Genomic DNA, 25,001 nt, shown 5'->3' on the forward strand with positions numbered 1-25,001 from the left:
ACAACATGATGCGGCGGGCCAGATTTGGCCCCCGGGCCGCCACTTTGACACATAATCTAAAGGAAATGGTGGAAAGCTGCCATGAATGGATGAATGTGGTCCCCTTAAGGGGGAAAAAAAGAAAATCCTATTGTACTGCAAATTTTTACAAGACATTTTTCTGTATTTAAAAGCATAAAATGTTTTTGTTGCTGCATGCTCTTCCTCGTTGTGAGCAGTGAGGTGATTAGTCTTCAAATCCTGTGACGGTTTTCTGTTACGATAGTGCTACAGCAGGGGCTTCACGGTTACATAATGTCCATCCAAGTTATGCCATTAGACTCACACTTGTTGTGTAACAGCTAAGAACGTCAAGTTAAGAGGGCAGACCATGTGTTATAAGAATTTGAATATAGTACTAGTAAACATGCACTTCCACCAGAATATTAATAACAACAACAGAGGACCATAGTCTATAACCTCATTGCCTTCCATTTCCATTAATAGAGGTCCAATTTATTTCCATTGGGAGGACTGGGGCACCTGGGGACTGACAAAATGTGCTCCAAAAAAGCCCAAGAACTTCCAATTTGAAATGTCATCACAGTAGCAAACCCCCTTTTTAAAGATACACCCCATCTGCCCTATCAACCTGCATTTGACACTATAGGTATGGATGTGAGTGTGCATGGTTGTCCGTCTCCTTGTGCCCTGCGATCGGCTGGTCACTGATTCAGGGTGTCCCCCGCCTCTGACCCGGAGTCAGCTGGGATAGGCTCCAGCACCCCCCGCGACCCTAATGAGTATAAAGCCACTGGCTGCGAATGCTCCTCTTTCAGTGCCATTGACGTCTACTGCCAGCGATTTAAAGGCCCGTATAAATGCTATGAATGCCCAGCACCGCGGCCAAGCGAGAGGAGAGGGGGTAGTCGCGGGGCGAGTGCAGCCAATCAGCAGGCCGCTCTCTCTCCAGCATCCCGGTTGGGGGGGGTTCGAACCGAGCCATCATCGCTCAACTGGCGCGCGCAGGCGGAGAGAAGAGACGCACCGGAGCGCTCCTTTTTACAAACTATGATAATGAACTGAGACGGAGGTGCGGGATTACGTCACCAGGTGATTATTTTCATTTCACGTCCCTTTTTCAATTGCCATTTGAAATCCTTTTAAAAGTAAAATGTAGTCGGTTGCTTCCTTAAATCGGATTTTCGAAGGTGCGTTTTTTTCGCATTCCTTCGCGTAACCGCTCGTCTCGGTGGCGTCAGGATGCAGCAATTTGGGATAATTAGTGCAATTATCCTAATGTTCTGCCTGCACATTTGCCTGTGTGAATGTGTCATTTTCGGCTTTATGTAACGCTTGTCTCGGGCAACAGCTGCAGCCGCAGTCGTGTCTGTGTAACATCAACAACACGAGTGAGTGTCTTCGACTGTGTTTATCTCCCGATCGAAGGCGGTCACTGGTTTAGAAGAGTGATTGACATTTCTTCTGGCCTATGGCTGCAGCCAAAGTCTCCACGCTATGTGTAGGCCAGTTACATAATTATGCATGTAAGACAGGATGTATGTCTTGGTAAATCAGCTTCCTGGCGATGGATTGCAAAATAGCAGCAACCAGTACATTAATGCATGCAATAGATCAAATGATCAACTCATCAGCGAGCTGTCCAGAAGCTTGATACATATCCAGATGATTTGATTCAGGTGTGTTGGTGGAGGGAGATAGGGAAAACAGACTGGAGTTGGCCACCCCTGAAATAGAGCATGATATGTGTTAGGTCGGTGTTTAGCGCCTCGGTCTCACAGTTCTGGGCACGAGGGTTCGATCCCAGGTGTGTCCTCACCAATGTTCCCTGTAATTTTTCATCTGTCTGGCCATACAGACCTCCCGGAGCACACTGAGGACCAGTGTGAGCAACATCATAAGTGCTTGCTATGGGCATACACCAGTATCACACTTACCATAAGCAGGTGCATGTCTACTACACATAAATGACCTAGTCATAATAACATTTAATGATTAATATCTATGAATAAAACATCTTAATAAATGTCACTAGAATATGCACAAATCTGACTTGAATTTGACCTTATTTTTCCCTTCTGTCCTTCTCACTTCTCATTCTCAATCAAATGACTTCTGATGAATGTGTCACTTGAGATAGTCAAGGTTCCATTTATATTCAGTATTTTTCCATTGGAAAATTGTTCTGTACGCCATGGGAAATTTAAAGGGAATAACAACACCTGTATGATGTGCATCCAAGTGTAAAAAAATGTGCTTTATACATTTGCAAAAAAAGAATGATTTTACTCTGCATAATACGTGAGAAAAACATGAATAAAAGGTAGTATTTTCAAAAAGTGGCCACCTGGGGTGGAGGCAAACATTGTATTAACTATACCTAGTGAAATGTGATTATACTAGATTTCCTGCCCTTCCTCGTGACATCAGTAATATCAATTTTCCCATGCACATTTGTTTACATGTGTTCATGTTCATTGGTATAACTGACACCAAAAATTACTGCACTCCTAAGTGTTATCATTTTGTTGTGGTTAAACATGATTTTATTCATTATTACAGGTCCAAGAAATTTGCAATTTGAACCTTTTGCACCACCATCATTCATATAAAGATCATTTTATAGTCGGTGTTGTCTGTACCTTTAAAAATTAAATCTGTCGACGTTTACACCAATGATCAATTTCTATGTATATAGTTACTGTGCAATATTTAATGTGAACCAAAGTGTGATCTACAAACCAAGTGACATATACCAACCCTCAAGTGTTAGCATACCCTTACAAAGTGAGTCATGAAAAATTTATGACTACAATGAAACCAGGTTTGACACATTGAAATTTCCTTTTATACCTCATGAAACAGAGAGTGAATAGTTGACTACATGTATCCTGCAATTGGGCTTAAGAGACCAGTCAAGGCAAGGTAGCACATTTCCTACACAATGCGCCTCACATGTTTAAACATACAAAATTGAAAAAAGGTGTAGCCTGCTTGTGTAAGCTTCTGTTCACCCGTGACCTGAATGAAAAGGGCTATGGAAGATGAATTGATGGATATTACCACTGTACGTCTGTTACAGAAACACAAGTGTGCCACAAGGCTGATTACAGTGATGTGTTTGCCCTATAGGTTGAATTAGACATGCATGGGATGAACACAGTCATTGACCCAGATTTCACCAAGCTATCCTTAGAGCCTTTTGGCTGATGTCACAAACCTTTTACCTCACTGTGAAAATGATTATACACTGGAAAAATAATAGTAATAAAAAAAGGGTCAGATCAGTCCCTTGTCACTGAGGCTTCATAAACAGGTTACTGTAGTGTAATGGAAGCTAGGTTAAGTAAAGTCCAAAAATGTTTTTTTTTTTCATTTTTACCAACCTTTTTGAGCCTGAGAGCTACATTACTAGTACTGATTATAGCCAAGGGATACCAGTTTGATACACAGTTCCGAAATAGCTACATTTGTTTAGTTTATCTCAATTACAATTTCATGTTAATGAATCGTTAATACTGGTTTAGTAAAGTAGCAAGCAAATATGTAGAACTGGATTTCTATACATTTATGCAAGCATTAACATTTTCAGATGATGAACAACATGTTTGGAAAATCACAATGTCACGTCACTGAGCTATTTTTAGAAAAGACACGGAGGCGGCTGCTCCTTGTGAGTGAGCACTACAGTAACCAAGTTGGTGACCATGGATATAGAATATTTCCCCTGCAATAATCATTTCTACTAGAATTGTTTATATAGATGTGAGGATAAGCAGTTCGGAGAATGTGAATGAATAAACCTGAAATACATTTTTAATGTAAGACGCCAGAGAACCTGTGAAAAACATACAAGATTCCATCTCAGCAACTCTTCACTGTGAGACTAAAGTTTTGGATCCCATTTTGGCAATTGCTCTTAAAACTTCAAACCATTGTTGTAAAGCTTAACTTTCGGAGACAGTGAATATGAATAGAAGCACAGGTCAACAATAATCAGGCATATTTTCAATGTGTAGGTAAAATTGAGTTTTTCAATCCATAGGTTTACTCACCCAATGTTGAAAACGAGTGAAGATACCATGGTTCGAGGGAGGATTAAATAAGTATGTCGAAAAGTATGTCGAAAAATATTGCTGTACGGCTAAAACAGAGATATGCATGACACATTAAACATTAGAATAAATTCCATTTGCGTTATGTTTATTCAGTTCTACTCGTGGATTGCTACCTCGCCATACTCCAGGATTCCTACCTTAATGGGCACATAAACCCAGTTTGGTTGGCGGGCCACATTCATGGTGACCAGATTTCATGTGGGCTGGACCATTTTAGATATAATATTTAGATTTTTTTTTAAATAAATGGATTAAAAGAACTGGATTAAAAGACCTGAATATTCAGTTTTTTATAGATCTAAAACAATGTTTATTTTAGCTTTTTTTAAATATATTTTTAAATTTTACAAAATAATTTTTGAACTAAAAACACAGAAAAAAATTGATTAAAAAATTACAATTATTGATTTAAAAGGGGGAAAATCAGGACATTTAATATACATCTATACTCTTCATTTTAATTTGATCCTAAAACAGAAAGTCGGCACTCATGATTTACTTTCCCGGGCCACACAAAATGATGCAGCGGGCCTGATTTGGCCCCGGGGCCGCCACTTTGACGCTTGTGCACTACACCATCAGGTAGCTTGGTTCTGTTTATCAATGCTCAAACTAATATCCTTCTGTTATGGCATAAGACAAATAAATTTAAAAGTCAATTATTCAAATGTCCACTAGTCAAAAGCATCAGAAACACATAATTTTTGTTCAATCTTAGGAGTGTTTAACGTTAAAGGTTCCTTTGTAACCGACACAAATGAGAATCTTCTTACACTACAACAGACGACGCTGTAGCCTAAGAATTGCAACTTGGCGTCATGCTTTCTTAGCACCGTCTGTATTGAGTTCACAGCCACTGCCAACAAAAACCACAGTGGCTGGCTCCAAGCATCTTATTACTCTGTAATTCAGTGCATGCCAAATTCTGTGATTCACAGAACACTAAAGGTGAGGACTGATGAGCAGTGGTGCTGACATCAGATCTGTGTCGCACTGTGATTATGCCAAAGAGCCAGTCATTTAACTCATTGTTTGCCATTCATTGTTCATCTAACCCTCCCAATCAAAATAGATCTGATGTCTAGTGCCATCGCTGAGAAGAACTGAAACATAAACAGCCAGATTCTCCGATTAAAATCGGACGTCTATCTCCATCAATGGCATGCAACGAGCGAAATACTATGAAAAAATAATCCACTTCACAGTGTTATTTAGGGCCATAACCAGTGTGTATTTATATTTTTATTGCTTTTATTCGCTTCTTATTTTCCTTCACATGTTAATCATCATGAAACGTCACTCTAGTTACCATGCTTGTTGGGAGAACGTGTTAAACTTGTCATTTCATTCAACACATGTAAATACTTATACAGTTAATCCTTTCAACGATTATACGGATTATTTCCATTTTAGTAATGCGTGTTACTAAATCAAACCAAATTGACCATCATTCCGGAATTAATTGTTTGGAGAAGAGTGATTTATGATTGACTTGTCACAATTTAGAGATGTTCCTGGCAAGGATCTGGATGGAACACAGATGGGGTTCACTGTGATGCCTTGATATGATTCCATGTAGCCTAAACACTCTCCTCATGCCATTGAGGATGTCATCATTTTATATGTCACACAGGCACATTTTTGGCAGCTCATCCCTAGCACGTTGTCTACCGGATGATCTCCTCTCTTGAGCACGAATAAAATGTTTCCAGCCGTGATGGCGTATTGTCGCTCTGAATAGAAACGGTAGAAATTGGGTCAACTTATGGTTGGCGCACTCATGTGTGCAGCATGTTGCCAGAAGGCGAGTGGATGTAAGCATGCTGTCACACACTCGCAACCTTCTCTCTGGAGAGCTTCCCTCAACTCACCAGAGAAGACTAGAAAACAAGGCACTGGTGCTTATCTTCACATTAAAGCCACTTACAATGTTTTATGAACTCTGGGTTGATCCTCTCATGGTGTGAGGAAGCCTGTTGTCCTGTGGAATTGGACACTTGAGACGATAGGCTGTAAATCGGAAGAGAATGGAGAAAAGAATGCTTTGTTTCAAAGTGGTTTTGCTGCAGCTTCATTGAAATGCATTGGCTTGTCATTGAAAGTTCATTTTTGGGGGGGAGTTGGAACCATTACCCACCTGGTAACATTTAGGATAATTTTTAATTTCTCTTCCACTAAAGTGATTGAAAACGATACATGATTTATGGATCTTATTGGACTGTAAACCAATTGAATCATGTGATCACTTGCTTATTTGTAATACTTGTAATTGACTACATTCATCATACAAAACTTAAATATCATCTGTTCTTGGGTTCAACCTTTTACACAATGGACCACTTTTCTGGATAAAAATGTTTATTTTTCAATGAAAACATAATGGGACAACTAATGATCTTTTAGGCCAGTGTTGCCATGTTTATCTGAATCAGTGAGTAAAAATTTCTGTTGATATCCCATAACCAAAACACACACCAAACGCTAACATCAACAAAGGAAGAAATTTCCAAAGTTCAAACCCAAGCAGGTATCAAACCTTAATGTAAGGTAGATTTCGGAGGTGAAATAAAGAATGCGATTCTGTGTAGGCTCAACTCCGATTTTGGCTCGAGTCCCCGATGACAAATTGCCTTGCGTCAATAGTGAGAGTCTACGATGTCGCCATGTGTGTGTGAATAAATGTGCAAGCCTTGCACAGAGGGCCCTCCGATTGAACAATGGCCTCCCAGTGTTTTCATTTCTCAAAGCCACATTATTCAGACGTGTAGAATATCTTTTATGCTGTGTCACTCTTCGCTTAAGTACCTATTCATGTCTCCGTAGGGTTACGTTCTTATCAGTGTCAACTGTCCGTAGGGTGCTGATGGAGACAAAAGACTTAATTTTTACACAGTGTCTGGTGGGGGTGACCCGTTAAGAGCTTCATAAATCACGTGAACAAAAGTGGGTGCTTGCTTCAAGCTGGCCGGTTAGTTTGTTACGCTCAGCATTTCAGTAAACATTCTTTAAGGATGCTGCGTTAATTATGGGAACAGCTCAAAGGTGAGCATACAAGACCGTTGGATTGAGTTTTTTTGGCACCGATGGCAGTTTTCTGTATTTGATATTTAGGTACAGTATATTATTATTTCCTGCTTCCCTTGTTTTGTATCTTTAGCCAAGTTATGCTTTTTTAAAAGTGTGAGTTGTGGTCAAAGTGATGGGCTGCTGTAGAGACATTTTGTGACTATTTGGAGTCCGCGTGTCAAATTCTCTCCAAAGTTTGTTCTTCAGTATTTTCTATAGCTTATTATGTGAATGTCATGGTTTGGAGTCAATGGAATTGAATGTAACGACAAATTTAAGCTGACATGCATTATTTTTTAAACCGGAGCAGTTCATTTATCTTGGCAGAATTTGTAATATGAGCATCTATTGTAAGAATATAGGAAACACAAATGATCAGAACCAAAATTAATGAATAGGATTTTTTCATACTTGTTTTAATTACAATACTCTAACAGCACTAGTGGGTAACTATTTTTATGGTATCTTAGGGTAATTTGCTTTATAATATACTGTATACTCAAACAAATAGTGTTTATATGTTCACTGATATTATTCACTTCCATAATTTAAGAAAAAAATGAAGAAAATGAGATAAGACACAATGCAGTGATGTAAGTGGAGGATTTTGTGGAGTTCCCATTACTTTACACTAGACTAGACTACACTAAACTTGCTATTTCTTTAGTTTTTCCAATATAAACTAGGAGATTAGCTTTTGCAAGAAGAACATTGAAAACCTTTCTTGGATAAATATCTAGATACTGTATTCATCCTGCGAGGAAATGCTATCACCATTGAAATTGCCATGCAAAAGACATACTGTTGCCATCATTTCAATTATACTCACACGTGGTCACATCATCTCACAGTATTCCCCTCCATTCTTATCATTTCCACAGCACAAAGAGAAAACACAAGTCAGCTCATCAAAGCACTGCACAGAAGGAAGCTAATTTCAGCACAGGCATGGCAGACCAGAAGTAAGTTTGAAAAGCTCTCCATACTGTATGTAGGTCACTTTAGTCTCTATGCTTGCAATGCATGTTCAATTCCCAAACACACTTAGTTTTTGTTCTCAATTATACCATGGGATTGCAGCAAACTAATCATTTCATTTGCAGTGTACTTAAATGTGCTAGATTTAGGCCAATTTTTCTTTTTCTTTTAACCAAGACATAAAAACTGATTTTAGTCTGCTGGTATGTGTTTGTCTTTTACACCACACGGATAGCCAGGTGAACAATCTTTTTTTTCCTCAGAGATAGAGTGGAAGACTTTAAAGTCCAGACAGTCAAAAATACCAGCTTCAGCTCGGCCCAACTCCGTCAGCACAATGAACACTCGAAAGACCGCGCCTCCAAAAGGCTCTCCACTGACTCTAATGGGACAAGCGACGGAGGTGTGGGCTCATCCACACCGGTGGAGTTGACCGCCTTAGAGGAGTCGTTTCGTCGTTTCGCCATCCACGGTGACACCCGCGCTACCGGTAAAGACCTGCACGGAAAGAACTGGTCCAAGCTCTGCAAGGACTGCGGCGTGATCGACGGCAAGAACATCACCCTCACAGACGTCGACATTGTCTTCTCCAAAGTCAAGTAAGAAAGCAGACTCGTACATTCTTCTTCTGCTTTCCAGCATTGCAAATGAGAATCTGTTCATAATGAAGTGGTTCACTCCAGAATTGGAGGACATTTTGCATCTTTATCTTCAAGTTTTAAAATAATTCGCATTAGAAATTCTAAAACTTGAGCAAAATGTGTCATCCTGAGACCAAATCTTAAAAAATGCTTGTAAATATTTTTTAAAATAGTGAAAAAGTTCTCTAAAATGCAGTTTTTTGTCTTCTTCCAACCACCTCAATGATCAAATTGAACCTCATAAAAATAGTTCAAATGACATTTAAAAGGCCTTGGATTGGATTGGATAACTTTATTCATCCCATATTCGGGAAATTTCATTGTGACAGTAGCAAGAAGGGGAGGGGGGATGCAGATACAGAAAAAAAAACCACATAGTTACAAGTTAGACAGTACAGTCGCAAAGGTCGCAGAACAACAAAGCAAAAGCACAAAGTACAAAGCAAAGCAAAGTAAATGGGATCATTAGAAATCTTCCTGTTAGTATTGTTTAATTTTTGTCTCCTGCAACTGTTGAAACCTTTGTTTTTATGATCATACTATTACAATAGTAATTCTTATTTAAGGAATCTGTGTCCCGCAACATGCACGCAACCCTGTTAACATAACCATATTTGCACTGTAGAAAAATAAACCCAGTGAAACTTCACATCAACAAACCTTTTCCCAAAAGAATGGCAAGAGCACATTTATATGTAGTCTTCATATTTTTATAAAACAGTTAGCCTTGATTTAATGTCTGACGCTAACTCATGTACCCCTGGTTATGGATATGTGTGTATATATATATATATATATATATATATATATATATATATATATATATATATATATATATATATATATATATATATATATATATATTATAGTTACGGGAGTATTTTTGTCCTCTTGGTCAGCCATGACAATTAGCTAGACATTCTTCTCATGGGAAAAGTCAACATTAGTATTCTGTTTCCTGCAATGCTGCTAATGTGATTATTATATGTTCTAAATAAGTTGTGTAATGAAAAAGAATACTGTTGATCTGTAATAATGGGATGACCCATACACACAATTACAATTAAATCTTATAAACATAACGAATGAAGTCACAAAAGAACCAATTGATCCAGACATGATACTTTCAATAATGTATTTTGGATAAATATGGCTCATCAATATTGTACTACAGCTTCTATATTACTAATGCAGAAGCATTCATGGCTTCAGACTTAGTCCCTGAACGCTCACGCCTTGCATCCAATGAAGTGGCACAAACATTGACCATGTTATAATTACAGGAAAGGGGGAAGGAAAAACACAATTAGATGTGATAAAACAGTAGCAAAACTGCTTTACATTTAATGTTTTTTAACCACGCCACTAAGCCAAGCTGCTATCTCAAACCAGAACAAATATCTAGCTGGATGGCTCCTCCTGTACCTCCCCAGGCCAGATTGGTTCATCCTTTGCTGCTTGATTTAAGTGCACAAGAGTCTATTAATAAACTGTGACCTCAATTGCACTAAAGAGGAAAAAAATGTATTTACGATCTCAAGTGTGCTAGACAGTTGGGTGTATCATAACTTGTCCCTTTAAATTTGTACTGTTGAATCCCCAATAGTCGTAACATTATGAATAAATACAATGAAACAGGAGACTGTGGTAGGAAGAAACTCATCATGATGTTTTACTGCAGGAGCGGAAAAGCTATGAAATAGGAAATGTCACACTAATTTAGTGGTTTTTTTCTGCATAGAGAGCTAAACTTGTGTTAGTTGTGATGGTCCCCATGGTAATCAGGACTATAATAGGCAGTTTGGAGCTTATTTGTGGCATCAATAATAAGTAACAAATTGCTCTTTTAAATTTAACCCTTAATTAAACCTTTCAGGACCGATGGTCACTACAGTTGAGAACTATTCATTAGGTGGACACTTAACACCTTAAACCTTTTAAAGGGCCAGTGACTATTTTTAGTCAATAAAAAAGTAAAATATTATTTTCCAAATTATTCATCGATATTGTATTTTTATATAATTCTTTTATAAGTATAAGTAAGTCCATATAGATTGGACATCTAATGCTGTGAATGGCAGCCATTGACTTCAATGACTATTTTGTTGGGGTGAAAAAGAGAACAAGCAGCGTGCTGAAATGATTGATGAATATCACTTTTCAACTTTACTTGTGAGCCAGAAATATCAGCAGGTACGCTACACATCACTTACAATTGACAGATAAACTGTTTGCACTTCAGTGGTTGTTGCACATAAATGCTAAGCCCAGAAAGGGAATAAGAGATTTCTGCTTGGAAAAAAAATCATAAAAAATCAACACTTAGGTCAAGGGTGTCAGTTTCACGGGCCGCTTTAACGTCAACTTGATTTCACGTGGGCCAGACCATTTTAGATACAATATTTAGATTTTTTTTATAAATGGATTAAAAGAACTGGATTAAAACCCCTGAATATTCTGTTTTTTTATAGATCTAAAACAATGTTTATTTTAGCTTTTTATATATATTTTTAGATTTTACAAAATGATTTTTGAACTAAAAACAGAGAAAAAATGGATTAAAAAATTACAATTATTGATTTAAAAGGGGGAAAATCAGGAAATTTAATATACATCTATAGTCTTCATTTTAATTTGATCCTAAAACAGAAAGTCAGCATTTACTTTCCCGGGCTACACAAAATGATGCGGCGGGCCAGATTTGGCCCCTGGGCCGCCACTTTGACACATGTGACTTAGGTGAATTCTACAATGTAATGGCAAAAGAAATGTGTGCACCTGCATCTATGACAAGTGTGGCATGGTCAAGACAATGAGTGGGTGGAGGGGCTCCCATTCGTTTACTGATTGACTCCAGGCATGACTGAGCAGTGAGAGCAGCGATGCATGAGTCCTCCAATAGGGCGGCCCGGCGGCTGAGTGGTTAGAGCGTCGGCCTCACAGTTGGGGACCTGGGTTCAAATACAGGTCGGTCCACCTGTGTGGAATTTGCATGTTCTTCCCGGGCTGTGGATTTTCTCCTGGTACTCCGGTTTCTTCCCAGATTCCAAAGACATGCAAAGTAGGCTGATTGGACACTCTAAATTGCCTCTAGGTATGAGTGTGAGCATGAATCGTTGTTTGTCTCCTTGTGCTATGCGATTGGCTGGCTACCAATTCAGGATGTCCCCCTCCTCTAGCCCGAAGTCAGCTGGTATAGGCTCCAGCACCCCCCGCGACCCTAGTGAAGATAAAACGGCTCAGAAAATGAGATGAGATGAGACTAGTCCTCCAATATTCCAGTAGGATCAATCTGGTGCAGACAGTGATTTGTCTTGGTCACACAAAAACGGCCTTGCAAGTTTAGCTTCATCTATCATCAGACATCATAGGAATGATTCCCAGCATTGAATGCCTAAATATTCAACACTGATCGCTTAGACAAGACAGGTCACTGGGGGAGCAAAAAGTATGATAAAGCCTAACACCCCTGTTTACTGTGGCTTGTTGCTATGACGGCAGGTTTCCCTGGGAGACGGCGGAACTTCATAGGCTGTTGTTTGGTTGCCCTATCTCCAGAGCGATGAATGTTTGTGTTTGTTACTATGTGGAAGTGAAACAGGCACAAGGCCAAGTAGGAGAGTGAAATGCTCAAATGGAACATGAGTGCAGAAGATCTGATTTATTGCCAGTTGGTACACGATGGCCTTATAAATGTCAACATATTCAGTTTCACAAGTAAAAACGGCTTTCCAAAATGACCGTGCATGAACACAGAGCAATGCTGACGCGGATCCAAAATACCAAAGAAAAGTGATAGTGATACAATCTTTCATGATACAGACGCAAAAGCACATTAGATTGTACACTGCAGTGAACAAGTATTTGCAAATTTATCATACACTAAGGTTCTCTCATCTCATTTTCTGAACCGCTTTATCCTCACTAGGGTCGAGGGGGGAGGTTAAGCCTATCCCAGCTGACTGAAGGAGACAAACAACCATTCACGCACAAACTCATACCTAGGGACAATTTTAGAGTGTCCAATCAGCCTATCATGCATGTCTTTGGAATGTGGGAGGAACCCGGAGTACCAGGAGAAAACCCACACAGGCCCGGGGAGAACATGCGAACTCCACACAGGTGGACCAACCTGGATTTGAACCCAGATCCCCCACTGTGAGGCCGACGCACTAACCAACAAGCCGCCAGGATGCCCACACTAAGGTTTCTGTTACTAATTTTGGGGTGTACTTTAATATAGATAAACTAAGGAAATGTAAGAATAAGGATTCTCAGTAGGCGGCCAGGCAGCCGTGTGGTTAGCGCGTCGGCCTCACAGTTCTGGGGTCGAGGGTTTGATGCCAGGTGGGTTTTCACTGTGTGGATTTTGCATGTTCTCCCTGAGTTTGCGTGGATTTTCTTTGGGTATGCCAGTTTCCTCCCAGGGCCCAAAAACTTGCAGGGTAGTCTGGTTGAACACTCTAAAGTACTGGGGAAAGCACAAGGTGGGCAGGCAGGTACTTGAATAATAAGGCACGGTGTGGTGTTACAACATTGTCACTGATTTAAAATCTGCTCTCTTTCTGAGCAGTTTTGACTTTCAAACGTAGGTACTTAATTGCAATTAAATCACAAAAAAACGTGAAGACCAACTTCAACCCAGTCACACTCTCATTTTGGCTGCTTTTTTTCCCATGACTTTTGACACTTTTTTGCCGAGTAGTATTTTTTTTTTGGTTTGTTAGCCGTGAGGAGCCAACCTCCTCGCCTGGTTCTCAATTGACCCACCACCCCATTTTCTGTGTGTGACCCCCAGATATCTACAATCTGACCTCCAGCCTTGACACACCAATGAGTGTGTTGGTGTCATGTGAGGGAATGTTTTATGAGAAGAAATAAGGAATATTTTGGAATTAGGATGTCATAGGGGACAGAAGCTCGTTGAAGCGGTAGTATCAAATGAGAGAATATTCTATTTTTATAAAATTGTGAAAAAGCAAAGCTTGGTGTCATTGATTACTGATTGTTGTCTGCATTTGACAAGGCGTCAAAGTCACCACATGAATTGCCAATGCTCATGAGCTTCCCACAACCAATTAGAGCCTATGTGTCAAAGTGGAGGCCCGGGGGCCAAATCTGGCCCGCCGCATCATTTTGTGTGGCTTTGGAAAGTAAATCATGAGTGCCGACTTTCTATTTTAGGATCAAATTAAAATGAAGAGTATCGATGTATATTAAATTTCCTGATTTTCCCCTGTTAAATCAATAATTGTAAATTTTTAATCCAATTTTTCTGTGTTTTTAGTTCAAGAATTATTTTGTAAAATTTAAAAAAGCTAAAATAAGCATCGTTTTAGATCTATAAAAAACTGAATATTTAGGGATTTTAATCCAGTTCTTTTAATCCATTTATAAAAAAAAAAATCTAAATATTATATCTAAAATGGTCCAGCCCACGTGAAATCAAGTTGACATTAAAGCGGCCCCTGACACCCCTGAATTAGAGCAAAGAGAATATATCCAAACTGGATACAGCCGGCTGCATGTTAATGAGAGTTCCCTTTGGCAGAAATCCAAACCAAAAGAAACAACTAAATAATTTGGAAAAATTACTTTCCGGGTACTTTCAACACAAACAAATTCGAGGCAAACCATTCGAGGCTTTAAAAAATAATGTACAAAAAGTAACTTAAGTGCCGCTCTGAAACACATTCCCTATTTTTTAAGTTTCCGTCATTTGAACAAATCACTTTTTCTTCAGGAAGAAATCCTGTCGGACCATCACATATGACGAGTTCAAGGTTGCGTTGGGTGAGCTTGCCAGAAAAAAGTATAGAGAGAAGACTGGAGAAGAGGCTGAGGCTGAGGTATTCAAGCTGATTGAGGGAAAGACGCCAGTAATCGCCGGTGTTACGGTAAGAGTTCTCTTAAAACACAAATCTTCAACTATTTCAGCAGGGGGCTTAAATAACCTCTTAAATGGTCTCCGCAGAGAGCTGTCGCTTCCCCGACAGTCAACCGACTGACAGACACCACCAAGTTCACGGGTTCGCACAAGGAGCGCTTCGATGGCACAGGGCGCGGAAAGGGAAAGGCGGGACGAGTCGACTTAGTCGATACTTCGGGATACGTCTCGGGATACAAGCATCGAGGGACCTACGAAAAAAAGGTCACCAAACCCCCCACGGCCAAACCCATGTGAAGGGTGGAGATCAACGTGGATTGACGGCTAGGATCCTTCTCTTCAAAATCGGTTGTCGTATATTTTCCCACCCAGTTATTTTGTCTGTGTATGTATGCGTGCAGAGAGTGTTTCTTCTCTCTTTATGAAAGTGTGAGAACTGGAAAACTGTTTACATCTATTTTTGCAAAGTCTTCACCAGCTGGTACATTCCTGTCTAATAGTGAGCGACTGCCAAGAGGACAACGCCGATAATGACAATAATGAGGATGACGCTCATTTGTTTTGATCCGGCTTTAGAAAATTTATCAAGCACAATGAACAATGAAAGTCAACATAAACAATTGTGACAAAAAATGGTTCAAAGTTTCAGGTAATATTGTACTTTTTTGCTGAAAAAAAACTTTTAACACCCACTTCCAGATATTTCAATTGGCAAAGTGTTCCAGATAATTGACACACATTTGTACACATATTTAATATTCCGTTTGGTGTCTATTGTTTCTTTACTATTGACAGTTGTGAACAGTCTATAAACTTCATACTCATACTCATTTTATAAGATCTCTTTTTCTTAATATGCCTTCAGCTCATCTAGTTTGTCTCCCAAGTAAATTGAATGGGATTCCCCCAATTCTCTCCCCCTTCTCTCTTAACACTATTTTTGCATAAAGTTTTAAAATCTGTGATTTGATCAGGCAGAAGCAAAGTTGTGCAAGATTGTATTTTTAACATTTGACTTAAGATATTATCCCTCCATTTCTGCACAATACCTGTAATATTTGTGTGTTTAGAGTGTGTATGATCTAATAACTGTAGCCACTCTGATTTCTGACACTGGCTTAATGTTCCTTTCTGTGTTGCTGTACCTTGTGCATGTTATTATGTATATTACATTTAATTGAGAAGCACAGAAATGATGGTAGGACTTTGTCGTATTTGATCTACTGTGCCTGCTGTGAGGACAGACTACTGGACAGTTTTTTTCTTGCTTAGAAATCTTGAGTCATGAAATTTTTTATAGCTTGACATCCATAGAATATAATACGTGGAAAAAGTTGACTGCCATCAAACGTTGTTATACTTGTTATCCGGAGAACCTTTTATGTGTGGTACTGTCATCCGAGACAAAACCTAAACGAACAAAAAAAAGCAGGGAATGCCATTTATATCCTTAAATACTGTCTGAAGTAAAAGGGAAAAAAATCTAAACTTTTGTAAAGCATTTTTACCAGTGACAGTGTTTGTGGTCACACAAAACTATAGCAGCTATCAGTGGAGGTATTTAGTCTGCTGCAGTAGCTCGAGTAAACTCCCCGTGCTTAATGCCAAATACTGTGCACCTTTAATGTGGACGAACTAGATGTATTATTTTTGAATTCCTAACTTTTTCCATGTGCTATTGTGTCCCTGGTGCATGCAGTGGATCTTTGTACCTGCTTGTTCTTTAGACCTTCTTAATTGTGTGTTCATGATTTGTAGTGCATTACTGAAAATAAAATTGAAGCACATCAAACATTTCTGTAGTGAAAGTGAAAGCGTGAATCATGTTGCTCGGCTGATAAAACTGGAAAAATACTTATCTGGCATCTATTTTCTTAGGTAGAGTAACTTGCTCAGTGTGTAGTACATTTGTCTCAAAGACATCGCAAGCCATAAGTTTTCCTTACATTTTTTTATATTTGATATTTTCAAGTTTACATTTTGTAATTAAAAAACAATGGAGGAAGTTAGTTAATACTCTTTTTACATTTTTAAAATTCTCTTTGTGTTCAATCCCAGGTGGGTTCCAGCATTCCTGTATTGAGTTTGCATGTTTTCCCCGGGCTTGCATGGGTTTCCTCCAGGTACTCCAGTTTCCTCCCACATTCCAAAAACATGCACCAATTCAGGGTGTCCCTTGTCCCGTGCCTGAAGTCAGCTGGGATAGGCTCCAGCACCCCCATGACTCTCGTGAGGATAAGTGGTTTAGAAAATGAATGAGCTTGTTTGTGGTAATTGACATCGATAATTATTTCTATTTCAAGCATATCTGCAAATATTCTCATGTACTAAATTTAAAAATAAAGGAAAAAACTCAATTTTTAAATGATTGTACATTCATTCATCATACCCTTGTAAGGGTTGCGGAGGACTATCCAAGCTGACTTCGGGCAAAAGGCATAGACCCCAGACTGGTCGCCAGCCAGCCGTAGGGCACACAGAGAGAAAAACGACCGTCCGCACTCACAATCAGACTGCTACCAGCACACGCACTGAATTCAGGCAAGTGAACCACTACAGCACATGTGTCAAAGGCCCGGCCGGGGGCCAAATCTGGCCCACCGCATCATTTTGTGTGGCCCGGGAAAGTAAATCATGAGTGCCGACTTTCTGTTTTAGGATCAAATTAAAATGAAGAGTATAGATGTATATTACATTTCCTGATTTTCCCCCTTTTAAATCATTGTATTTTTTTCTGTGTTTTTAGTTCAAAAATCATTTTGTAAAATCTAAAAATATATATAAAAAAGCTAAAATAAACATTGTTTTAGATCTATAAAAACTTAATATTCAGGGCTTTTAATCCAGTTCTTTTAATCCATTTATAAAAAAAGAAATCTAAATATTATATCTAAAATGGTCCGGCCCACGTGAAATCAAGTTGACGTTAAAGGGGCTCGCGAACCAAGCCAAGTCTGACACCCTTGCACTACACTATCAGGTACTATAATTGTACAATATTATAATATTAAATACACTTTTATATATTTCATAATAATATATAAGAAAAGCACACTCCGTGCTGGGCACAATTTACTATCAGGGGCCACACAAAATGACGTGGAGGGTCGGATCTGGGCCCCTAATGTGTGTATACCTGCATAGCTGACGCCCCAAGTAACTACTGTACTGTATATAAAAAAGTCACTTTGCAGCATGATAAATTCACTGGGCTGCCTCATTGTTGAGTCTCCCATCTGACCTAGAAAAGTGAAAAACAACAGGGGTTAAGAGGAGAGCCAACCTTGATGCTCATCCAGGAGTCCAAAATATTTCCCACCAAAATCATTAGTTAAAATGACCGCACTGTCACACACTTATACACAAACTTCCTTTAATAAATTGCCCTACTCCCTGAAGGTTCGCTTCAAATAAACACTGCCTTCTACATTGGTTCCACTTAATAAATAGCGCAATGATTGCAGATCTCAATACAATGAAGGGGGGGGGTGGAAAAACTAAATCTACAAGGCTGGCGCGCCTTTGGGCAGAGCGTACAATTTTAAAATGAATGGACCATCCCAGGAATGCCCCTTAGTCAAGCTCCTTCACACTTCCAATCAGACCTACAGCAAGACAAAACAAGTTAGACAAAGTAAGGATGATTTAAGTGTATTATTTTATCCCCTCAAAGGAGAATAAAGTACCTGTTGATGTGCGTTCGGCCTCATTCAATTTTTTTCTCAGCTTTTCCACTTCAATTGTCAGCTCTTCCACTGTTCTCTGGGTCTCTGCGGGTTGAAGAGAGACAGTTTCCTCTATGTGTGTGTGACAATATAACACTATGGTGATGTATCTTGATATTTTGCATCCCAATAAGTTGTAAATATGGCTGGCTTAAGACACATTTCAACCCTTCTCGTCACACTGTTGTATTGACAAATAGGAAAGTCTCTGTGATGTGGTGATACATACGTTCTGACATGAGCAGGTCTTTCTGGAGGGCAAAGTTCTCCTCCAAGGTGGTCTGCAGTTGGATGTTGAGCTCGTCCTGAGTTAGTAGGAACAATTACTTTGATTGAGAAGAAGAAAGTTATGCTTACCCTTGCAAATGCTTTTAACTTCCTGTAAGCTTTTCATGGGAAGTTTATTGCTGTGGTTTTCAGATAAATTCCTTTTTGGTCACGTCCTAACTTTCTCATGTGAAATAAGAAAAACAAAAATAGATTTCATTTGACCCAAACATAGGGTGGCCCGGTGAAAGTGTGGCTAGCAGTGGTTCACGGTTCTGGGGTCGAGGGTTCAATGCCAGGTGGCTCACTGCGTGGAGTTTACATGTTCTCTCCGGGCTTGCGTGGGTTTTCTCCGGGTGCTCCGTTTTCTTCTCACACTCCAAAACATGCAGGGTATGCTTGTCGAACTAAATTTCCCATTGGTATGAGTGTGAACACGGTTGATGGGCCACCAATTCAGGGTGTCCCCTACCTGGTGCCCGAAGTCAGCTGGAATAGGCTCCAGCACCCCCCCAGGGCCCTTGTGAGGATAAGCGGTTCAGAAAATGATTCATTCATTTGACCCGAGATAGTCGCTATCTAGTTTTACTTAGTTGTCGTCCATATTGTTGTGGTTTGGTACATTGAATGCAATGTAAATGTATTATTTAGCTGTTTTAACGTTAGTATACTAATATGTCTGTTGTAGAGTATTATTTTATTTATTCATTTGCTCAGCTGCTTATCTTCATGAGACTCGCAGGGGCACTGGAGCCTATCCCACCCAACGAGCAATAGTTGGGGTACATCAAAGTTGGTTGGCAGCCAATCGCAAGGCACAAGGTAACTATCACCAACCATGCATCGATCTTCGGAGACCTAGTTATCATTTCTGTCTCAGGTCTAATTAATTACATTAACTCATTGCAGATTTATTGCATGTTATACCAAGGGTGTCAGACTCGGGTTGGTTCGCAGGCCGCTTTAACGTCAACTTGATTTCACGTGGGCCGGACCATTTTAGATAAAAAAAAATATTTTTTATAAATGGATTAAAAGAACTGGATTAAAAGCCCTGAATTTTAAGTTTTTTTATAGATCTAAAACAATGTTTATTCCAGCTTTTTTATATATATATTTTTTTAGATTTTTCAAAATGATTTTTGAACTAAAAACACAGAAGAAAATGGATTAAAAAATGAGAATCATTGATTTAAAAAGGGGAAAATCAGGAAATTTAATATACATCCATACTCTTCATTTTAATTTGATCCTAAAACAGAAAGTCGTGATTTACTTTCCTGGGCCACACAAAATGATGCGGCGGGCCAGATTTGGCCCCCGGGCCGCCACTTTGACACAGGTGTGTTAGACAGTACACAAAACTCGACTGAGGTAGATCATTTTGAACTCGTCTTATAAAGATTTAGTTTTTTGGTAAATTACTGCTTCCATAAATCCCATGAAAAGCTTCCAACATCGTAACTTTTCAGAACTTTGCAACACACTGTGTTATTACCAGATTAGCAGTAACTTTCTTCAAATCAGCTTCATGATCATGTTCTTGTGTTGCTGCAAAAACACACCACGCGCCCACTTCCTTCTTTAAGTTGTTGACCTCTTCCTCCTTATTAGTTATATGGCTTTCCATCATCGAGAGGATCTGTACAATCTGAACTAGGTCCGGAAAAGCGAAAACGTCTTCACATTTTCTCTTCATTCAAATTCTTAAATTGCCTCCAATTAGACAGAATACCCAAGAGAACTCACTCAGGAAGTTGGTGTCAAGTTTCAGAGTTCTCTCTCCCACCCAGTGTTTGTCCATAAGGTCAAGCAGCTTCTCCAAGGCTTTCCAGTAACGATTCTGGGAGTGACATTCAGATTTATTGATGATTTATTATAATGTGACATAAAGCAGTGAACACTTTGTACCTGCTTATTTTCTGCGTGTTTCAGCATACCGTCACGCGCAGTTTGCCATAAAGGATAGAAAAAAGTGCCTAAAATGATGAGGACAGAGAGTTTACAAGCTTTGATATTGAAATTGGCAAAACAATTAAACTCAGATGGCTACTTTTGCCTGATCAAACAATTTACAAATTTTAACTGCGACTGGAAAGCCCGTTTTTCTTTAATAGTTAAATACAGAATTGAGCGATCTACACTGTGCTCTTGCAGTGACCTTTACACGTCAACCACTCCTTAGAAGAGACGCAATAGTACAGTGCTTTTTTTCAATTTGTCTCACTATGGTTTGAAGAACATCAATACGTTTTTTTGTTTGTTCTTTTCTGACCTCGACCTAGTTGAGACGCTGTGGCATGACCTTAAAAAAAAGGTATTCACACCAGACGTCCCTGGAATGTTGCTGAACTGCTACAATTTTGTAAAGAATAGTCCAAATTTAACCTTTTAAAAAAAAAAAAAAATGATTCAAACTTTTGATGATTGTGCATGGCTGACCTGCAAATACATTAAAAGTTAGTTTGCCAAAGAAAGGTCAACTACTTTTTAAATCCACAGTTTCGTTTAAATTCTTTGTTTACATGCTGTGATAGGTAAAAATATGAAAACCTGTTGTTGTTTGCAATATTAGTTAAAGCAGTGTTTTTGTTTATTCTGGTGATAGTGGTGAGATATAGACAATTTAAGGCCATATTCTGGATGAATTATAAAATGCTGATTAATTCCACCTCTTTTAGCTTTAGCTTCATTTCTCAAACGTGCTGTAGGTTATCACAAAACCATGGAAAACTCTTAAAAACCTAAATTTGCTGCCACCTAGTGCTGGAATAACAGCATTATACAGTGACGTTATTCATAAGTATTGTACAGTATTTGTATTTTTGTCAGTTTTGTTCATATTTTATGTATTAATACCAATTCGATTGAACAACTTTGGTGACGTTGGTATGTGGAATTTGCGTTACAAAGAAAAAAACAACGGGGAATGAGATGGAGGAGAAAATGAGGCAAAATATATTTCACCTGGCTCCTGATAAGTTGTCTGTGATTCTTTGTTTGCCGTATTCAGACTTTTCTGGAGAGTATCAGAGTTCAGGGAGGGCTTCACGTCAAGGAGTTCCAGTAAAGCCTGTTTGTCGTCGTGATTTCTGGAAATCACAAGTGAGACAATAATAACATTGAAGATTGTAATAAGAGTGATACTATTAATGACTTTGATGCACTGTGGGGGGAGGGAATGCCTAAAACACTAAAACATGTGATGTAATACAGTACTTTGAATATAAGATTTTCCAGTTTTTAGATAACCACTAAAAGCTTCTGGAAGCATCCTCAAAGATCTTATCAATTCAAGAAACACTTCCACACTTGCATTAATAAAGGTTTGAGACCTTAGAGGTTTAGGCCATGCAGAGAGTGATTAACACTGCCCAGAAGATCGTCGCCTGCTCTCTGCCCTCACTGGAAGACATTGCCAGCCCTCGTTACCTCAGCAGAGCCGGGAACATTGTCGGGGACCCATACCACCCTGGTCACAACCTGTTCCAGCTGTTGCCCTCTGGCAGACGCTACAGGTCTCACAAAGTACGGACAAATAGGCTTAAGGACAGTTTTTCCCACAGCCATCAGGACTCTGAACTTGCGGTAGCACGACACACAATCCCTTCTGTGTAATAACTTCGGGGTGAGGTAACATGAAGGACGTTGGGTGGTGATCTGCCTCCTACTGGCTGACTGAAGGTAAGTGAGGAGACAGTGGGAGGTAAGTGATCCGTTTTTTTTCTTTGTTGGCATCTGCGAGGCAAACTTTTTCTGCAGTCGCCGGGATTTGGTTGCGCTCGAGGGGTGATGCGATGTATCCATCACGGCAGAATGCCACCTAGTCTGAAATTATCACTTATTTGGGCCTTTTGACGGGAAAGCGCACCTTGTGCAGAAGCACTACCAATTTCGTCATACGCAGCTGGGTATGATGACAGTTAAGCTTTTGTCGAGTCAATGATGATGACAAAGCCTATGTCCGATTATTATTATTATTATTATTCAGTAACTTTGGCCAGATTTCTGAAGGCCACTGCCACATACATTATGTTGACATGACAGCAGTATATTGAGGTGAAATCGGATTGCAAAAATAATAAAGAAAATTAACATGAGGGTAGGCAAGCATCGATGGGAGATAAATGAAGAAAACCCACCCCTAAACAAATGTCTGCCCTTGAAGATAGTAGCTTACCTTTGTTGTGAGAACTGCTTCTTGGCTGCCTTGCGCTCAGCATATTTTATTGGACATCCATCTGAAAGCAACGGGATTGCATCAAACTACAAAAACATAAATCAGATGAGCAGTCTGGGTGAGTTTACCTAATTTCCGTAGGCTGGTCATGGAATGGACCACAAAAGGTCGGTAGTGTGGCTCAATCTTGCCCACAAGATTGAGTCTGAGGTCAAGTTCCGTCAAGACTGGCAACTCAAAAAGGATCTTCACTTCTTCAATGGAAGGTATGCAGTTGTAGTATAGATTTAGGGTCTTTAAATGTTTCAAGTGTTGCACACCCTAAGCAAGTAAAATAGGTTAAATTAGTAATTTGGAGTAAAAAACACACACAAAACAGAAAGTCGAACAAACCATCAGGCCTACCTCAACAGACACTAATGAATTGTATGCAAGATTCAGGGATTTCAGACGTTGAAAATTGGCTAATCCACTTCCCAGGGATCCGATTTTCTGCTTAAAGTTACCAGGGAGACTCAGTGAACGAACATCTCCTGTGAAAATGAATTTAGTTACTTATCTTTTAATTTTCTTAGTTTCATTCAATTGAATTTATACTCTTTGTGACCACAAATTTGTAAGCAAAGGTGCAAAGATAGCCAACATTTTTTATTACAGAAACTAACATTAAAATCTAACCCAAACGCAAATAAGTATTACCATATTAATTATAAAGAAGTGTTACCAAGGCGTTTGTGAGGTAATCCCAATTTGGCCATTATCCATTCTTCAGTCAAAGCCACCAAAGTCACTGATGCCATTTTTACCGTAAAACTTGCTTCTTATAAACTAACTTAAAACGATACTTTTTCTTTTATTAAATACAAAATCGGCTGTATTAATAATTAATTAATTCATCTTTATATATTAATGTCTCCGGATCTTAGAAAATCAGAAGGCGCACATCAAAGTCAAGTTTCAAACGAGGTTTAACTTATATCCTTCCACAGTTTTGTCAAAATTAATAATATATAAAGATTTTAAGTATTATTCGGGTAACCCGATAAGTAGCGGCGAATACATTTCCTTTCCATTCCCGGGTAACCAACTTGCAAACTGCTGTGTTTACCAGCTACTCTGAACGCCTCACTTTTGCGCCTGCGCACTCATGAGTTCTGGTTATGTCACGTGTCCAAACAAGCATGCGACTCCATATAGCGAAGTTCGGTATTGTAGACATAATTTTGCCTTGACCACAATTTTACGGAGGAATCGTCCTATTTTTGTTGTTTAAACAGGATTTGTTGTTAAATCATTAGTAATTTGTATTTTGGGTTCATGGCGCTCACTTTGCTGATATTATTATCCAACATAACTTTATGTTCCTCAGCTTTTTTCTCTTCATATAAACTGTTCAAGGTAGGTAGCTCAAGTGAATAAATTATGAATAAACTCACATTAATTTGCGGTGCATGTGGCCTACAGTTTAGTAGAAATAATGTATCATTTGAGGAGTTTCACCTGTTTTTTTTCCTTCTTATATCCTCTGCAGCGCCACAGGGCTCCCTCAGTTGGCTTCTTCCTAGTAGGAATTTCAGCAGGACTTAATACATTACCTTTCTCGAGCACACGGCTAACTTCCCTGCAGAAAGAGGCAGAATTAGCTGGAGACATTCTGGCTCCTTCCCTCCTTGCCTTCCATTTTTTGTGGCTCAGTGAAGATCGCATCACAGCATGCATTCTCCTTTGTGGCTCTTTCCTACTGCTGGGATTTTGGGGCAGTCTCTCAGCAGATACCTCGGTGGTCTTGAATCGCTGCATGGGCCTGGCCTCCTTGTCCTGTAGCCTCTTGGTGTGCCTGCTTGCAGGAAATCCAGTCGGGGCCCTGACCAGTGTGACAATCAGCCTGCCAGTACTGTTAGCCCCTTTTTCTGGATCACAGGTTTTTGCCTGGTTTAACTCTCCGGGTGTCAGCGAGGGAACCATCAAGCGGCTTTTGAAGGGTTTCATGTCTGTAGGCTGTTGGACCGTAACACGGTCCCTGGACAAGTTTCTATTAGATGTTGTGACTGACCGATATCACTTGTAGGGTTTTGTTGAAATTTGACATGATTCTTTCATGCCCACAAAAGCATTTGGGGTATGGTTTATAGTTAATTG

At 39.3% G+C, this 25,001-nt stretch overlaps 2 protein-coding genes across 3 annotated transcripts; one reads left to right on the forward strand and one right to left on the reverse strand.

The window, feature by feature from the left end:
* The first annotated feature begins 966 nt into the window (after positions 1–966).
* On the forward strand, positions 967–16,482 carry tppp (tubulin polymerization promoting protein). Of its 2 annotated transcripts, none has more exons than XM_077599497.1 (5): positions 967–1,092; positions 8,066–8,146; positions 8,426–8,761; positions 14,547–14,700; positions 14,778–16,482. In XM_077599497.1, the coding sequence occupies exons 2-5, from the start codon at positions 8,133–8,135 to the stop codon at positions 14,985–14,987; spliced, it is 714 nt and encodes a 237-aa protein (XP_077455623.1). In that variant the 5' UTR covers positions 967–1,092; positions 8,066–8,132; the 3' UTR covers positions 14,988–16,482. The 2 variants fall into 2 exon arrangements, with proteins under 2 accessions (XP_077455623.1, XP_077455624.1); XM_077599498.1 differs by lacking the exon at positions 967–1,092 and adding an exon at positions 7,084–7,229.
* A 1,751-nt stretch (positions 16,483–18,233) lies between these two features.
* On the reverse strand, positions 18,234–23,728 carry cep72 (centrosomal protein 72). Its single transcript, XM_077599779.1, has 11 exons — positions 23,587–23,728; positions 23,268–23,395; positions 22,991–23,183; positions 22,863–22,923; positions 21,650–21,774; positions 20,594–20,661; positions 20,432–20,525; positions 20,181–20,338; positions 18,645–18,720; positions 18,377–18,460; positions 18,234–18,295 (listed from the first exon to the last, which is right to left on the reverse strand). The coding sequence occupies exons 1-11, from the start codon at positions 23,660–23,662 to the stop codon at positions 18,264–18,266; spliced, it is 1,095 nt and encodes a 364-aa protein (XP_077455905.1). The 5' UTR covers positions 23,663–23,728; the 3' UTR covers positions 18,234–18,263.
* Positions 23,729–25,001: the final 1,273 nt, after the last annotated feature.

Source organism: Stigmatopora argus, chromosome 4 (genome assembly GCF_051989625.1).
Source record: "Stigmatopora argus isolate UIUO_Sarg chromosome 4, RoL_Sarg_1.0, whole genome shotgun sequence".
Classification (NCBI taxonomy): Eukaryota; Metazoa; Chordata; class Actinopteri; order Syngnathiformes; family Syngnathidae; genus Stigmatopora; species Stigmatopora argus.

What these genes read in the sequence shown, in the direction of transcription:
- tppp (XM_077599497.1), top strand. An exon ending in ATTGTCTTCTCCAAAGTCAA is followed by an intron (nt 8,762 to 14,546) that starts GTAAGAAAGCAG and finishes CTTTTTCTTCAG; the next exon opens with GAAGAAATCCTGTCGGACCA. An exon ending in CAGTAATCGCCGGTGTTACG is followed by an intron (nt 14,701 to 14,777) that starts GTAAGAGTTCTC and finishes TGGTCTCCGCAG; the next exon opens with AGAGCTGTCGCTTCCCCGAC.
- cep72 (XM_077599779.1), bottom strand. Translation starts at nt 23,662, where the DNA reads ATGGCATCAGTGACTTTGGTGGCTTTGACTGAAGAATGGATAATGGCC. An exon ending in ATTCATTAGTGTCTGTTGAG is followed by an intron (nt 23,184 to 23,267) that starts GTAGGCCTGATG and finishes TTACTTGCTTAG; the next exon opens with GGTGTGCAACACTTGAAACA. An exon ending in AGACCTGCTCATGTCAGAAC is followed by an intron (nt 18,461 to 18,644) that starts GTATGTATCACC and finishes TTCAACCCGCAG; the next exon opens with AGACCCAGAGAACAGTGGAA.